Source organism: Numida meleagris, chromosome 1 (genome assembly GCF_002078875.1).
Source record: "Numida meleagris isolate 19003 breed g44 Domestic line chromosome 1, NumMel1.0, whole genome shotgun sequence".
Lineage (NCBI taxonomy): Eukaryota > Metazoa > Chordata > Aves > Galliformes > Numididae > Numida > Numida meleagris.
The window spans coordinates 50,374,356-50,391,922 of NC_034409.1; the positions used below are offsets into that span (position 1 = coordinate 50,374,356).

Genomic DNA, 17,567 nt, shown 5'->3' on the forward strand with positions numbered 1-17,567 from the left:
AACTAATTTACTAAATAAGATACCAGAATGTAAAATAACACACTATAATTACAATTTAAGCTGATAAATCCAATGCAATGAGAGAGAGTGTCCAAAATTAAAGTAGGCCTTACTCTACTACTGATGGTGAGATGGCTGGGGAGCGAGATGCTGCTGGGATGAGAGACAGGTGGAAAGAGGTAAGGTCTCGTGATATGTGAGTTTTTATCTTTCCCTCTAACCGGGAAACGGTAATGGGAGTGAAGTCCCCTGGGGAATGTAGTAGTCCTTCTCTTCTGAGAACCAGGTACATCCACTACATGATGTTATGATGTGGAATACCAATAATCGAAAATCATAAAACCATGACATTTACTCAGAGGGTGGTGAGGCACTGGCATAGGCGGCCCAGAGAGCTGTGGGTGCCCCATCCCTGGAGGTTCAAGGCCAGGTTGGATGGGGCCCTGGGCAGCCTGAGCTGGGGGGTGGCAGCTCTGCCCACAGCAGGGGGTTAGAACTGAGTGGGCTTTAAGGTCTCTTCCAACCCAACCATTCTGTGAACTCAGGTAGCGTCACTAGTAGGGTGCATCAACATTGCCCTGACATCCAGCCCCAGAGAAGCAGAAATCATGCTATGGACTGAAGTCACAGCAGTGCAGGGTCCCTGACACGGAGAGAGCTTGAGCTGCTTTAGTGAATGGAGTTGAAATGTTGGCTCTGTGTCATCATGGAGAGCTGTGGGCATAGCCACAGATTGTATAATTTGTTCTAGCTGCACTGTTATCAGATCAGTTCATTTTTTATTTTCATTGTGATCCCATATCAGTAGAGGTCTCAGCAGTCTTCTCCACCACTCAGAAGCCCAGTCAGCCACTCACAGCACATTTTCTCACAGATTTGACCAGCCACAATCAACATGCACTGGCTCTAAATGGGTGGCAGAGAGAAGGGTACACTGAACGTGACATAGAGAGCCAAACTCCAGGAACAACTATTTAAACTGCAGAGGCCAGGGATACATTCATTTTAAAACCCCAATTCTGCTGCTGTCTTTGCAGGGATCTTTCTACAGGCCCAAAGTGCACCAGGAACTGCAGAGCACCTGCTGCAGTGGTTATCTGCCTTCCTGGCAACTTGAGGCCCCATGGAATAGTTTTGGGCACTTGCACTTCTCTGATAGAGCCCTGTTTATTGCAAGGAGCTGGTGAGAGGGCTCCTTGTACAGATCTAAAGGTTACCAACTTTCCCTCAGCCCAAGGAGCGCTCCCTCAATCTTTTCAAAGGGCCACATCAGTAGTGCTTCTAGAGCTGCCTTTCTGCTGCCTCCCCTCATGCCAGTCTTTCACAGCCACCCTCAGCCCCAAAACATGAGGCAGTATCATGCCTGAGTGCCTTCTTGGGCAGAAACTCCTGAAAACTGTCTCTATGGGTCTTGTACTGGGTGGTGGCACCTGGCTGCACACTGTGACGCCACAGTTTCATAAGGGAGCTTAGCTGTGTGTTATGGGTATCTGAGAGCACAGCTTATGCGGAGCCCACCAGCAGAAAGGACATTTGACCAAAGAGCAGCATTAGTAGTTATTATTACTAATTGCTATATCAGCTTCCTAGGATGAAATGAAAGCTTGGCTCAATAATCCAATGGGATGTTTCCTCTTAGAAAATAAAAAACATTTTTTCTGATTTTATAAGGACACAAATCTTACACAACAGTATTATCCATCCATCCATCTATCCAATCCTCCCTTACCCAGAACACACTACCCACTTTGACAAAGGGATAAATACATTTAAATATATTTTCCTACTGGACAGATAAGCTAGGAAGAAGAGAGTCAAATTAATGACTCCTCAGCAAGAAAACCTGCTGGTTTTTGTTCTGTTTGATTTGGGGCATGTGCATCGGTAGCTGAGACCCCAAAGCACGTGTTGCCCCTGGCAGGCAATAGTGTGGGTACAGGCAGGACCCAGCAGTACTGAGAGGACTTTGAGGTGGCAGATAAGGCTGGCTACTCCTCTGAGGTATACCTGGAAATAAGGATAAAAGTCTGTAGAAAACTTTAGAAGCTTTACAAGCCCTGCTGCTCTTGAAACAGCTTTCTTTTTTCAGTCACTTGGGAGTATTCACTTTGGCAGTGTAGCCATTATTTGGAAATTTCCATATCACCTCACACGGTCTTCTCTTGCAGGTCTTGCAGTTCAAACCTACTCCCCATGGTCTGGGTGGAGGCTCCAGCCCCAATTCTTTCATCAAACCCAGCTTGGTAAATGGTTTCCTCTTTCTTCTTTTGCCCAAGCAAACCCTTTGCCAGAGGTCAGTCACTGCCTCTTTCCAGACATCCGTAATTTTTTTTCTCCTGTACTAGCTCCTAGGACAAATAAATACTGTGCTCCAATGAGAGCCTCCGCTGGGGAACTTAACTATTTATTTGCATAGTGCATTGGGTTTAGTACGTGATTTTTTTTCCACCTTGGCAGGGACTGGCAGGATAAATTTTACCATGACCTTTCTGAAAGCACGCCTGTCCACATCCTGGAGTCTCTCCTATAGCGCCAAGATGCTGATGCTAGTGGCAGTGGACATCAGGTGCATGAAATACATGCATAAAACCCTTTTTGATGGTAGCAATGTGAGATATGGACAGGCAGACTTGATGAGATATTATGCTGAGCCCCCTTCCCACCTTCCAATGGGCCACTTCTTCCCCAAGCAGGTCATTGCATGCATTCACATGTATGCATGTGTACGTGCATGCCTGTATCCATATGTGGAGGAGGGCTGGTGAGTGCTTCATGTACCTGAGGAGGGACAGACCGCTGCAGCGAGTCCCTCCAGTTGTATCTCTTGGTTCTGGTCTGGCCCGGGCACAGCCTTCAGCACCCACACCTCCCCACTGCAGGGATACAGCCTGTGGCTGGAGGCAGCCAGCAGCTTTGCTTTCTCTGCAAGCCAGGGCTGGCTGTGGGACATGTACCTCCTGCAGCCCTATCAGCAGTGCTGGGATCCCCTGAGCAAACAGCGCAACTCAGCAGAAGGAATCGCATACATCTCCTGCCGGAGGCAAAAAGATTTCTAAAAACTAATTTCCCAAAATGCGTGCCAAAAGATAATGAGCTTTTCCTTCCCACCCCACTGCCAAGACATGCCCACCTCTTGGGGTGCTCACATGGCAGCCAGGCTCACGGCATCTTTGTTGTTCTGCACGTGGCCTTCCCTGTGTGGTGTTATTTGCCAGAAAGCTAGGTGCTAGGCAGGGAGATAACGTGAGAAGGACTCAGGGTCACAAGAGGTTTTGCTGCCCTGGGGAGGAAGGACGCCTAAAGCTGCTTTTATGCATTTCCCTGTTCCAGAAATACTTGGGGAGCCTGGGTAGAGCTGGCTTTGGGAGCTCTCCAAGCCTTTGCTTTATCAGACCCTTGGCAGGAGGCAGAGCCCAGGAGATGCCAAGAGCAACAAAAAACAAAGGTGTTTAAAGAAGGATGGGGAAATCCAAGGACAGCAGTTGCTGGGCCTCTGCCAGGGTCCGTGGAAGATGGCTGGGAGGGGTGGCAAGGAAGATGCATGTTCCTGCAGCCACTCCTCAAAAGAAAGAGGCTGTCTGTAAGTGTTCTCAGCCATCCCTTGGCCAACCCATCCCAAGCTCACTCACCTGTCCCAGGAACTATGTGGCCCCTGGTAGGAGAAGGGACCCTGCAGCGCTGTGGCCCAAGAGGTCAGAGCCTAATAGATGGATAAAAGAGTTTGAGTCTGGGGAAAGAACATGAGCTGAAAGAAAACAGCCAATCCCACAAGAAGCCTGGGCAGCTTGGCTGCAGGTGATTCTCAACAGACAAGATACAAATGCCTGGTTTTCCAACAGGACACAATCTAGATTGCTGGAAGTCTCTTTTGAAACACCACATCCAGCAACGTTGTAGGTATCCTCGAGCCATTCGGCTGAGGAAAACAGAGGCCATCTCACTCCCATGAAACTAGGATTTTCTGTCTCCGCTGCTGAGCTTTGCTGGGGTACGAACAGGGGAGCGTGCGTTAGTATTCAATTACAGAAAGTATGCAGCTTTTCATCCTCCCTGACCGTCTGCCTGGAGGGCGCCAGCACTACTGAAGGCCCACAACTAAATCAGAGAGAGGAAATCCACAGAGAAATGCATGGAAAAGCACCTCCAGCACTGAGTTTTCCGGTTCCAAGCAAGCCAAATCTACTCTGGCATTTGGGTTTAGAGATTTCCATCTCAGTCCTTGGTAAATGTCATTTTTGGGAGGATTATCTCAGATGATAACAAATAACCCCATTTCCTGGAGCTCTGCTGTCTGTACCTCACAAGGCTCTCAGAAAAAAAAGAAAAAAAGTTTTCTGGGGAACTGCTAGCCACAAGCTAAACCACAGAGAGGAGCACTCATGAAAGGGGCAATCTCGGGAGCTGTTGCAGAAGGCACTGAGTAAATCAGAGCTGTCATCCTGTCTGTTCCCTGCTCTTATCCCAGCTGCAGCTGGATCTGCTTTTAGGAAATAACACCCCTGCCCTGGGGGCACTGGGACCTGCTGCTCCTGCCAGGAGTGGGAACAGCAGAGAAATGGAAAGCAAGAATCTAGCCAGTGCAGTGTGAGGGAGAGAAGTTAATGGAAACAGATGGGCTCTGGCCCTTCCCCTCCCATCCTAGGGAGAAAGGGGTGAGGCTAGATGAGACATTGGACAGAGCTCCTGAGCAGCACCCACAGCTTTCCAGGAGGAAAGAAGACCTCTGCCCAGACTCACCCCGTAGGTGCCTATCCATCTGTTCTGCACCTTCCCCCGCCTTGCGCCAAATGGCTGTCTGCTCCAGCCGGCACTCCTGCAGGCTTTCCTCCTCCATTTCCCTTCACACCAGTCACTTCCATCCTGCCTGTCTCTCTCCTTTACTATTTAGCACATCACTTTTTGCCCAGTGTTTTCCTCACCACGTGCCCTGCAGCATTACCTACTCTGCGCCCTCCTCCCTGTTCGCTGACCCACGCAGCTCAACAAGTTCCAGCTCCTGCAGGGCACAAATCATCCACTGTTCTTGCTCAGGCATAGTGCAATGGCAGCAACAAACAACAGTGATGACCATGTTTACATTACCTGCTGTCACTGCCCAGAAATGTTTCCCTGTAGTGTGGGAAGACAGACTTGGTCACAAAACTGCTTAGGAATTCCATCTGCAACTTACGGACTTCGCAAGGCAAGCTGCCTCTGCCATACTGCTGCATCGTGGCACTAAAGGCCTTTAGTTGGCAGCCTTTCTCCCACCTCTCAAGGAGAAGGTCCCTTCCCTTGCTCCTTTCATTCTGCCATTGGACCCAAATCCTTCCTGGCTGACCTTGTTCTCTCCCCCTTGCCTTCGTGTCTGCTGAAATTCCTGGGAGGGTGAAGCCACCACTCCTTTTCCTGCCTCCTCAAAACGTAAGTTGCTATTCTTCACTGAAGAAACACTGGTGAGGAGTTTCCAGCTGAGGCTTAGGTCTGCCAGGAAAACACTGCAGTTAGTACTTTTGTTTTTCTCCCTATGCTTTGTCTGCCTCACAGTTTGACAGTTTTGGTCCCCATTGTACTGGAAAAGCTACACTCATGCTAGCCAGCAGGGTCTCAGTAGTCTGCAGAGGCTATAACTAATGCCTCTCACATTGTACATACTCAGTCAACGCACCTCAAAAATGCACCCGTCTCATTCTCCCTGCACACCAAGCTTGTATTCAGGCCTCTCCTTTGACCAGAAGATCCTGAGCTGTCATGTTTGCATCTGGACACTTAGGCAGATGCCTAACAAGTCTCCCCTCTTTAGATCTCACTGGGTATGACCTTCTGGTCACTCCTGCAGTTTGTACAGCAGTAGCAGGGTGTCTCCACAAGTCTCCCTTGTCTTTGCCACATCTTCAGCTTTGGCACTTAATCTGCATCATGATGTACTGGCAAAGAAAAAAGAAAAGTTTTCTTAATACATGTTTCCATATTGCTGTTGTCCCCCAGGTATGACCTTCCCACAGCATCCCACCGGGGGGAATCTGCACAGACACTTCTCATGGCTTGAGCTGCATGTGACTTGGGGTGGGACTGAGTGCATTGCCCTGGCAGGGTGCACAGCTGGCTGACCCAGGTGAACAGAGCAGTCTGCACAGGAGAGCAACCTCTAGCTTGAGATGAGCAGTAGATTATATGGAAGGAAGGCAGAAAGCACGAATGATCCAATGCCAAAAGTACTCCCTTTGCTTCCCTCCTTATAGCAGGGAAACCTGGAACCTAGATAAGAAACGTTTGTGGGCTATTTGAAAAATGCAAACACACACTGTATCAGAAGAGGGTTTAAAGTGCACACTTTTATTTTCTATTACAAAGGCTAAAAGAAGCAAGTTTGTTGTTGTTTTTTTTTTAAGAACAAAAACAAAAATGTTGTTAAAACATCTACATTATTATCCTGATACTAGACCTTATGAAAGATACTAAGTTCTTTTTTAATAGTAAAGCGTGGTATTCTTAAATTATATTAATACAAAGACATATTAAAGGACTCGAAATCATTACTACCCAGCTCAGAACTGCAGCATCCCCTTGCTGTCTTTTCCTTTCACTTGCTAAAACCCATCCGTTTTTGACATACAGTTTCATACAAGCAAAGTAGGGTATTTTGTTTGTTTTTCCTTCCCCCTGTAAAGGTCAGGTTCACACCAGCATCACTTAAACCTGTATCCTTACCAAAGGATTTGGGAAGAGATTTTCACCAAGTCCTTCAGCATTTAACAAGCTGATCTCAATCAAAGTCTCTACTCTGTACGTGTGGTTATTTTACAGGACATGAGATTTCCTTTTAATGTTATAAAATCAAAACACTGCTTTTGTTAATAACCCTAACTTGATTCCGCACTGCAAAATGTTCTTCTTCCCTCAGACGAATGAATAAAAGAGAGTTATCAGAGGGTCTTGCGAATGCGCCGCTAAAGCAGCCCTACAACTTACCTGTGGTTTAACTGCTGTGGAGCTGAGAGCGCCAAGCATTTCTACTGCAAGTACATAACGTGCTGGAGAAAAACCTCTTGACTCGATAAAGCGAGCCTGGGAAGTCAAGTGTGACGCTTCCTGCCTTTTACAATGTCCCTTTAGATAATATAAGCAAAGCCTTATTGTGAAAACTTCACTCACTAGTTAGCAGTATAATACTCTTTCGCTGAGATGGGACTGTAAGGACATCCTAGGGGGTTTTAAAAGCATGAACAGGAAAACATGCCCCATCTCAGAATTAATACCTATCTATATAAAACCCTCCCCTCCGTTATTCCCCTTTCCCTAACCCAAATAAAAGTCTTCATATTTTAAATGGAGATGCTGCGTTTCCTGGCCCGAGTCCTTTTCCTTTACCCTTATTAAAAAGATTCCTTTGATACCACACACATATAATATTATATAGAGCGATATATTTAATACCTGTGTATATATGCTTCATGGGAGGGGTCACATATATACACACTAAAACAAGTCTGGTGACAAAGTACTGCAACACCACAGACCAGGTTATCATATCAGGGAAAATGAAAAGAGATACTCAACATAACACCCGTGACCGTGGGCCTCCCTCCCCTCACGCATGCTTGCCCTCTCCCCATCTCGGCCCCACTGAGCAGCTCAGCTCCCCGTGCAGAGACAGGGAGAGGGGACAACGACCCACTCTGGAACCTAAAACAAGTTATTGTATGAGAAATCACAGCGCAGCGAACGCTTGAGTCACACTAGAGATGCAGATTTGTTTCAAAAATAAAAACACTTTCCAACATTTCCCAATCCTGATTAGTTCCTTGGCATCTCTGCCCAGCAGGACAAGATAACCGAGGAGCTGGTGCCTATCACTTCCCCTCTCCTTCTCTGTTTATAAAATTGACCAGCACAAGGAGCACCAGCAGAAGATACGATCTAGACAGCTACAACAAAGAGCAGAGAAAATACAGCACCTAAGCTCTCAAAAAATGCCATGTCTGATATTGCATTGGTCGTTCTTATTCTCGATCTGCACAGATTCTTCCGGCTCTCGTCCTTCATCTGTCACATGGGCAGAGCTGGAAATGGCCACTTCCCTCCCCTCATCTCCCAGATCTACCATAAGCCACTCGTGTTTCATCAGATGCTACAGCCCAGGCCCCTTTCAGGGCAGATCTCAAGGTGCTGTACAGCCAAGAAGGGAAGCTCCCATGAAAACAATGACTCCCTCTGCATTTTTACAGGTGAGGAAGCAAGCTCAGAGGCACATGTGGCTTATTTGGGGCACATCATACCACTGGAAAGACCCAAGACCAGCATGCAGCGCATTCTGCTCCTGGGCCATAACTACCTCAGTGTCGCTGATGCAGCTACCTGGAGGCTGGTTTAGAAAGGCACCAGCTGTTCCCACAGCATCTCCTGCATATTATTACCATGTCCCATCTCTCTCAGAGCTGGGAACCCAAAGGATATGGGAGCAGGCAGGGTAAAGAGGGACTCAACAACGCCGAAGCACCATTTAGAATACAGCCAAATTGTATTTACCATGGATACAGTGCTGCCTGCCAGCCCTGAGGGCTCTCAGCTTGCTGTTCTGGGAGACTCTATACAAAAAAGACATCATCATGAAGGCAAGGAAGGAGATGCTTTTGTGTTGGAGAGGATGATGCCATCCATGAAAACAAAACTGCAGAGCGCAGCTGGACTGCAAGAGAGATGAGAGGGAAGCTCAGCAAAAGACATGTTTACTGCTTACAGGATGGGAACACCAGAAAGAACAAGGCTGGCGTACAGAGAAGTGAGGCCTCTCGCCGCCACCACTATGAAAACCAAAAATCTTGGCTGGGGGTTCAGCCCTGATGGAGAACCATCAGTGGGCTGAGATCCAGTGAGTCTGGACTGGATCTCTAGCGCTTGTAAATGTGCTTCCAGCTGAATTCCCATCAGCAAAGCATGACCAGTGCCAGGCCCTCCGTGTTACACCCATGCTGCCTGATGGTGTCCTAATTCAATCCCCACCCAGTTCATAGAATCATAGAATCATTAGGGTGGGAAAAGACCACTAAGATCATCTAGTCCAACCATCAACTCATCATCTGGTGGTGCAGTATAAAGCTCAGCTCTAAGTAACCACTAACACACACCACTTAAAGAGCAAGAAGGGAACTTCACTGCCTCTTTCCTGGACACAAGCAGACAGAGAAATACAGACTCCTTTTGGTTACAACCTTCTTCCTAACTGATCCTGCTGTGTGGAGTATAGTGACATGTGACATGGCATGTCACAGTCTCCACTACACCTCCTGGATGACTTTGCAGTCTTACTTGCACCAGTCAGACCAGACAAATAACAAACCAAACCACCCACTCCAAAAATGTGTTGCACACTTGAGAAAGACATCTAGTGAGGCATCACCAATTTGCTTCCTGGTTACAGTCAGCCAAAACAGTCTACAGCCACTTACAATGCAGTTCCCACCATTGCAAAAAGTTTAATTACTTTGCTACTTTTAGCTGCACTCTTTCTACTAGATGGCCCTTACCCTCCTCAGCTCCTGTTGATGCCTCGGGGGAACATAATCAGCAGGGGTTTAAGCCCTGATGTTTTCAGCCACATCTTGTGGCTTTTTTTCTTTGCGTCTCGATTCCCAATTCTTCTGGTACTGAACTCCCAGGAAAGCAGGCCAGTTGTGAGGCTTGCTCTGCAACTGAGAAAAGGAGCACATGAACTTCATGGTCCCCTTTTCACTGGATGTCTAGCCCTCTCTCTCAGCTCTGTCTTCCTGACCTCTGCAGCCGCAGTCCCAATTGAAGGGCAGGGGAACGATAAGGAGAAATTCTCTGATTCACATCCCAGTACAGACTGGATCCATTCCTTTAAATGAAGGACAGCGAAAACAAAAAGATGGAGAGAAAAGAGAATTTAGGGGAAAAAACAGAGAGAAGATGGATCACAAACTCAGTGAGCATGGCGTTCGCTGGCCAAGGAGAATCAAATTCACGTTTTCATTCACCACTAATAAATCATCGTCTCAAAATCTTAAAACGAAAGAAAAGAAAAAGTTCTCTTTGCGAGACACGGATCTTGCTCGCCCTGCTACTGCCTCACTCGGAAAACCCGCCCTGCATTTCTCCAGCCAACAGGCTCCCTCCCCGGCCCTTACTATACCCCATCCCGCAATAGGAAGTTGTATTTCCCGAAGTCGTCGTCCCGGGGGCAGAGCAGCATGTCCTTGCGGGCTTTGGCCAATTTCTGTTTCAGCACCTCCCTCCGGTCTAGCCACTCCGTCAGCTCGTCCTGGCCGTGGGCATAGCGACATTCTTCTCCTTCGGGGCAGGCCTTGCTTTTCTGGAACCTGCCAGCACAAGCAGCACCGTCAGCAGGGATCCCTCACCAGGATAGGGGTTTCAGCTCCCCATCTGTGAGACTCCACTGGGGCCCACCAAAACTGGCTGCAAACTCTCCTTACTAAGGGTGATTCTCCTGCAACCTGTGTGCAGCCAAAGGAAGGCAAATAGAGAAGCTGGACGCAGAAACAGCAGCACCTATGAGGAGACTCAGTCAGAAGAATGAAATGGTGTGAGCTAGAGCTGGACCAGCAAGGACCAGAAGAAGCCACCACCCAAGACAGGAAATGCCAGGAAACTCTAAAACAGCCACAAGAGACACAGCCTTCTCTCTAACTAAAATGGCATTTCTAACCATCACAAGCCTTCTGAAGGCACCTCAAGGCACTGATTCAGAGGGCGTGAGACGTTCAAACAATTTAATAAAGCATCTGGGATTCCCCCAAGAATTGAGCCGAGCAGACTGTGTTTAGCAGACCCAGAGCAGAGCACATTATGGCTATAAAGGGCAGACTTGAAGCGTGCTCTCCTTTTCTGAAGTTGTGTGTCTGGAAATGTATTTTTACCACTGAGTAGTCATCACTTCTGGGATCAAACAGAGCCGTGTGCATGGTACCTTTCACAGAGCTGGAACTCGCCCATGGGGAAGCGATAGCTCCAGCAGCTGGAGTCACTGTCTGAGGTGAAGACCTTCTCCTTGTGCTTCTCCGACTGGATGTGCTGCTGCCATTGCTTCTTGCTGTTGCTGTTCTTCCCGCAGAGCCAGCAGTGGTAGCCCATCTAACCGGTGCAGAAAGGGCAAAAGGCCAGTCAGTGTGTCAATATTCACACTCACCAGCCTTCCCCACACTGGCATCGCCTCTCTCCATCTCCCTCCAGAGCATCCTGGATGCTTGCTTCACTCTAAGACCTAGCATGCTTCCCTGCCGCATCATCTTCAGGGCATCACACTGAAGAGATGCTCTGAGTCCACCCACAGCTCAAGCTAACTGCGAGGCACTCAGGCAGCGCAAGACCCCTCAGAAGCACAAAGTCTTCCCCCAGCCACCATTCCTGGGCTAAGGAGCCACATCTGCCTCCGGTTTTCTCAGGTCTCTGACCTCTAGACACAGCTCACCTCCAAGCTTCCCCTTCTTTTCCCACAAGCCAGCAGTGGCTTTCCCAGCTTCCCCAGGAGCAGGAACCCTGGGGAGAGGCTGAGCCCATGCGAAAGGGAGCGCAACGTAGACGCCTACTCACTTGAGGATTAACAGAAAAGCTGTTGCAAAGCCTTATTGCCCCAAGTAAATCCCCTCCCACCTCATCTGTGCTGCTCCAAGCTCCCCATTTAACCTACATCAGCATGGGCTCTTTCCCAGAAGAGCAATTCAGCCCCTGCTGGCTTACACCTGGAGCACTGAAGGAGAGGGATGAAGGACAAGAGATTAGCTGTTTACCATGATGTCAGCATAGTCAGTGGGCATCTGGATCTGTTTCTCCCCTTCTCGCGAAGTGAGTGGTGTTCCCTCTCCAGGCTTCCCAGGATTGTGTTTCTTTAGCCACATGTCGTAGGTCTGCTGCATATCTAGTACTGCACAAAGGCGACCCGTGAAGTCACTCAGACAACCTCCCGCACCGTGCACAAACTACGAGAAAAGGATGAATGGTGGGGCAGCCCTTCCCTCCCCTCTCCAGTGCAGCAGCTCCTGCCATCAGAGCTCAGGCCAGTGCTCGGCAGGCCCAGTGTCACCTTCCCAGATGAGAGCTGTGGGCAGAGGAGCTAAATTTACAGCTCCCCAGCCTGGCGTTAGGAGCTGTCTTCTACGAGTTGAGGGGCACCCATGACAGCAGGTACACAAGGTATTCAAGAAGGACAGAAGGTGCCCCAAGATCCCCATGGACTTCACCCCACGAGGTGATTCTCCATCAGGCTTCATTCTGATTGAACTCAGCAGGCATCTCCCTGCAGCCACGGCAAAGGCAGGGGCTGGATTTGGATCCATCTCTTTCCTCTAAGCCTGCGTTTCATCCTGAGTGCTCGAGGAGGGGGAGAGCCCATAAGCAAGCTGGCCACAGGAAGCACTAGGGAGGGGAGGAAGACCTAATGATAGCCTGCTTCAGAGTTCAAACCCTGCCCAGACAAGTGCAATCAATGTGTCTTGGTGCTTTTGGTTTAAAACACATTTGGGATGCTACTGGGAAATTTTGGCTGGAAGATTTGACTGCATGTCTGCCTCTTCAAGATCAATTTGTGAGAGAGGCCATGGAAAAAATAAGAGTTTGCAGACAGCAGTGTGACGCTCTAAGCGCAATGCCTTAGTGATTTACTCCTCACTAAATGGGTAATTGAAGAACTTGAGGTAATGGGGAATAATTAATGCAAATTCCGCCAAACTGAAACAACGCTGGCGTTTGAAGATTCACATTCATGCTCGAATAAACACACCCAGACTGGTTTGATGTGCTTCAAAAAGGCCCAGTAACAAAAGCACTTGAACTGCAACAAACAACGGCATTTAGCACAGCAGAGAAAGATCCTCCGTCCAAGCACAAAGACTGGACAACCTGAAATCCTTCCAGCTTTCCAGCAGCTCCCACCAGAGCTAGGTGAGCACCTGAACAACTAGGCATTGCAAAGAATCTTTTTCCCCAGCTCGCTGTTGGTCTGAATAAACAACAGCTGACAGAGAGCTGGTGGTGCCTCCACGAGCCCTGCCACGGCTCCCATGGGCACAGAGCTGTGCAGGGTTCAGCTGATGTCAGCGACACTGAAGCTTTTTTGGGGAACTGCCAGGGCAACAGCTTATCAGGAATAAGTCTGAACAGACCCTGCATCCACAGCCCACGTTTACCCCACTCACTTTTATTTTCCTTCATGAAGGTCCACATGTCTCTCTCCTCAGGACTATGGGCGAAGGAGCAGTTGCCCACATACTGGCATTTCCTGCCATTTTGTGCATGGATACACAACTGTTAAAAGACAGAGAGCAAAATTTAGCATCTGCACAAACATTCCTCGCTACAGGGGAAAATGGGCTCAAAAAAACAATAAGGGTGTTAAACTGCACATAGGAGATGTCACAAAACAGAACACATCATATGTCATTAACTCACGCCTCTTTTCCTCAAGCTCCTGATGACATGAAAGGTAAGATTTCCCTACAAACGCAGAGGCAGCTCAGTTCAGCACCTGGCCTCTCTCTTAGTGTCCTTCCCATATGCAACTGGCCCTGGGGAGGACGGCAGGGAGCAACCTGGATTAGCCCAACAGTGTCTCCTGCCGGTCACACTGCTGGCCTCAAAGATGACACATTCTACAGCCATCTCCAAGCAGGCAAAGATGGACCTATGCCAACCTGCCTTTGTTGTGTGATCCTCAACTCATCTTCTGGCCCCATCTACTACTGCAGCAACCACAATAAACTTGCTGCACCCTCTCAGCTCTCGCAACAGGCCCTCAACTGGAGAGTGCCAAAGACCTCACAGATGGCCTTGCAGCTGGACATGGATACAGGGGATCCCATGGGGCAGGAGGGATAGGAGCTTTCTCTTTTTAGGGAGAAAGGAAAAGAGAGGGAGGGAGCGATAACTGTTTGCCATACTTGGAGTTGGGGGTAGAGCTTGGATATCTATTGTCTTCCTCATAGCACAAGGCTTTTTAGCTGAGTTCTTAGTTTTGCTTTCAAAACACAATTTGGGCAAGTTTCACAATAGACAGCAGCCCAGACACAGCAAAGGCAGGGATAGACTTCTCCCCAGTACTCCATCTCGCCTCTCACCCACATTGAGAAACTCTGACCTACGGGAAGACTTAAACCTCATCTCCAAACCCTGTGGCAACCAGTCCTAGAGACGGTGACTGCATTAAGAACAGCGACAGAAACTTGCATACGCATGTAACTGAGTGTTTCAAATGAGTGCTGCTCCTTTTCTTGCTTCACTCTTTTGCTGGATGCATCTGAGATCTCTCTGTCTTCAGTTTGTCCTGCTCTCACACCTCAGCCAACATCATGTGCCTGTTTCCCAGCCAGGTCTACAATGGAGCACGCCTCAAAGCACTGCACAATGCTGGGAGGGAAGGGGCACCTGGCCGAGCCATTTATGGGGCTTACATCATATTGCTGTGGGAAGTTGCGGATGGAAGGCAGTGGTCGGACAGACACCCACTTCTTTTTCGCTTTGGACATCACCAGCAGAACTCGACGTTCCTTTGTCCAACTAAGGAAGAGAGAATAAATCAATAGAGGTAAAAGGCAGAGCAAAACAAAGCTTTGTTTTCCTCAGAGATCCCTTGAACTGGGAGATGGTAGATGGGAGATGACCAGACCATCCAGTTCAGCGTGTTCCTGCCACTACCTATCTGCTCCTAGATATCCACATCATTGGCAGAGAAGTCAGAAGCAGGGTGTTTAGGCAGACTTCTCTCTGTACTTCTTACATGTTTTCTGGGATATATCTTTTCGTAAAGCCACAAAAGTTTCCTCCACATCTTGCTTGGCATCACCACAGATTACTAAATAGCTGCGTTCCACCCTTTCACACAGCCAATTCTTGTGCAACAAGATCCATGAAAAACATTTGGGAATATTTTCTGCGTGAAAGGTGCAGTAGAAATGCAAGTCATTACAAGCACTGTCTTATGAACATTAAGTACTAATTCTCAGGCAGCACCAGCAAGTGATCATGAGGAGATACCCTGGGCAAAAGCCCCAGGTCTGTTCAGCAGCTGCACAGAGGTATTATCTTCCCATTTCAGGAAGTAATCCTCCTCACTTCCTCCAGCAACTCCTGCCTCTGTGTCTTTTTCATCAAGGTCTTACACTTGCAATAGGACGCTGAACTGTGCCTTTGTGGCTTGAGTCTTGAGAACCGATGTCCTATAAACCTTTCCATCCTGTGCTGCCAAGTTGCCTGGGTGAGAGGGGCCGCAGTTTCCATGGACCAGTGGCCCCTTTCCAGCCAATATTCCCTTTCTATCAAACCCAACGGGCCCCAGGTAACTAGGAGGTACAAGCAGACAAGACTTACATCACAGAAGAGCAACAAAAGCAAGGAAAGGGCCAAGGAAACTAATTTAAAAAGAAGCAGTATGCCTTGAATAATTGCTAATAGTGACACGACAGACACCTTCAAACAGCACCGAGTATAAACAAGCGCAGAGCAGAACAATCTTAGTGACCTTGCTAAGGAGGAATGATAGCAGCTGGGGGAAAGGGAATTGCAGGAGCAGGACTGCAAGCACTAGGATTAAGAGTCTGGCTGTGATGGACCATGCACAGTGCTGGCAGCAGGTACAAGCAGTAATGAAGAGAGCTGGAAACTGGAGAATTGCTACCTGCAATGCTCACTATAAAACACCCTGAGGACAAAGAGGCTGCTAGGAAACCTTACAACCTCTTCCAACAATGCCAAATGAAGCCTTGGAGAATGTAAGAGGAGAAATTCCTGCCCTTCAGGAGGGGTGGGAGAAAGAGGAGGTTGCGTTGCTCACCAATGGCGGGCTTTGGCACTACAGTACTTGAGGTCTTTATCTGGCTCCACCAGCTGTCCGTTCCTCCAGCACTGGCCACACACAAATTTCATCTGGAGGTCAAAGGTGCTTGACGCGGGAGCCCGGGGAGAAGCCTGGGGAAGAGAACCAGCACCTCAGGCAAACAGAACCAAAACATACTCCCTGAAATGCCACAGTGGCAGCTCCCGGCGCACTCATGTGCCAGCGACTAGCTGGATTAAAACAGAGACAGCCCAGCTCCCCTTCACCAGAGTTAGCTAGCTGGTGGCCCATCGAGATACCAGACAGGAGCAAAACTAGAGCTTGCTTCAGCATGATTTCCTGAGTTTTGACTCCTGGCCAAGAGCGCAGCCAGCCTGGCAACTTCCAGCACTGACCAGGCCTGGCTGCCAAACCCCTGCAGCATATCTCCATGTACAGACAAGCTCTGCAAGACCTGCCCCAGTGCTTAAGCCCTGCTTCCCCGCAGGGAGGACAACCCACGTCCTCCTTGCTATGCACGGAGAGAGCTTTGTTGCACAGCTTGAGGAGCTGCTGGGGAGGAAGCCAGGCTGTGACATGAGGCAGGAGCTGCTTTCGGACCAAGAGGCTCATGTTACACGTAGCACGTGAAACACCAAAGTCAGAGTAGGGTCCTCTTGTTAATACTTTTCAAAGCCATTTCTGGGCAGGTTTCCATCCCTCAAAGTTCCCTTGCCATGGGTTTCACAGGCAGTTAATTACAATCTCTAGACAGAGGTACAACCATAAACACCCACACTTCATATCCTCTCAGCCACTTAGCTTAATTGGCCTTCTACCCTGTCATCATCGTGAGTGGCTGCTTTGGGATTACGACCAACAGATTGTGCGGGGAAAAAAACCAACAACCTGAGCAAGTCCCGTATCACCACTGCCTTGCGTTATCTCAGCAAATCTCTGAAAAGTCATTTAGATTTTATACCATCACTGGAAGACACAATGCTAGTGTCTCCTGTTCATTTCCAAATCAAAGAGCAAACCTGACCGCATGCCAGCAGCTCTGGGCATGGGTATATGTGAGGGTACAAGCAAGAACCTAAAAGAACATCCTGGTGATTGAGCCAACCATGAAGCACAAAGGTTATGTATCAGAAAGCAGCTCACTAGCTGCTAACCACGCAACCAGCTCCCACAGCTGCCATGCCTTCACTTCTAACCCCAAGCATCTCATAAGGAGCAGACAGGCAAGCAGTGTCCCAGAGGAGTGGGCTTCTGCCAGCACCAGTAGTAGTGTGGATCCTGCGCGCATCACCTGGCACAAGGAAAACAGCAAATGCAGGGTGGTGCAGGATCAAACTATCTCCCAGGAAACACTACATAAGCTACTGATTACCACTCTGCATCCTCCAGACCCAGTGTTTCAAAGTAGATCTGGCAGACAAAGGCCCTCCGGCTCTGTGAAAAGCTATCCAAAGAGCTGACCTTTGTCTGTGCTGACTGAAAGAGGTCTTCACTGCAAAAGGACTCTTCTGGAGAACCACCATCGCTCTTGCAAAGCAGCACTGATTCTGGCCTACTTGTCTGCAAGGTGGCCTTTCTGGTGGCATCTGGCATGTGACTTGTTCATCTGTTGGCCTTCACCAACACTGGTGAACACCACGAACACATTAAAGTGCCCAGCTGTGGGATGAGCAGGGTTGAGGTCTGGGATATCACTGAAGGCAGTAAGGTGTCTCCACTTGTTGTTCAAAGAAAATTACAGCTTGCCACTGACCCACCATAGCTACGGGGGCTGAAATAACAA

At 48.7% G+C, this 17,567-nt stretch overlaps 1 protein-coding gene across 12 annotated transcripts in view; it reads right to left on the bottom strand.

The window, feature by feature from the left end:
* The window catches only part of ZC3H7B (zinc finger CCCH-type containing 7B), a 44,989-nt gene continuing 33,710 nt past the window's right edge, over positions 6,289–17,567 (bottom strand). For 11 of the 12 annotated variants that reach the window (XM_021384306.1, XM_021384314.1, XM_021384298.1 and 8 more), the window contains 6 exons: positions 15,782–15,915; positions 14,403–14,508; positions 13,152–13,260; positions 11,748–11,881; positions 10,928–11,091; positions 6,289–10,319 (listed from right to left, as the gene is read on the bottom strand). In XM_021384306.1, coding sequence (XP_021239981.1) covers positions 10,127–10,319; positions 10,928–11,091; positions 11,748–11,881; positions 13,152–13,260; positions 14,403–14,508; positions 15,782–15,915 — 840 coding nt within the window. In that variant the 3' untranslated portion in view covers positions 6,289–10,126. Of the gene's footprint in view, positions 10,320–10,927; positions 11,092–11,747; positions 11,937–13,151; positions 13,261–14,402; positions 14,509–15,781; positions 15,916–17,567 lie in introns of those variants that run through there. The other variant, XM_021384332.1, reaches the window with a different exon arrangement.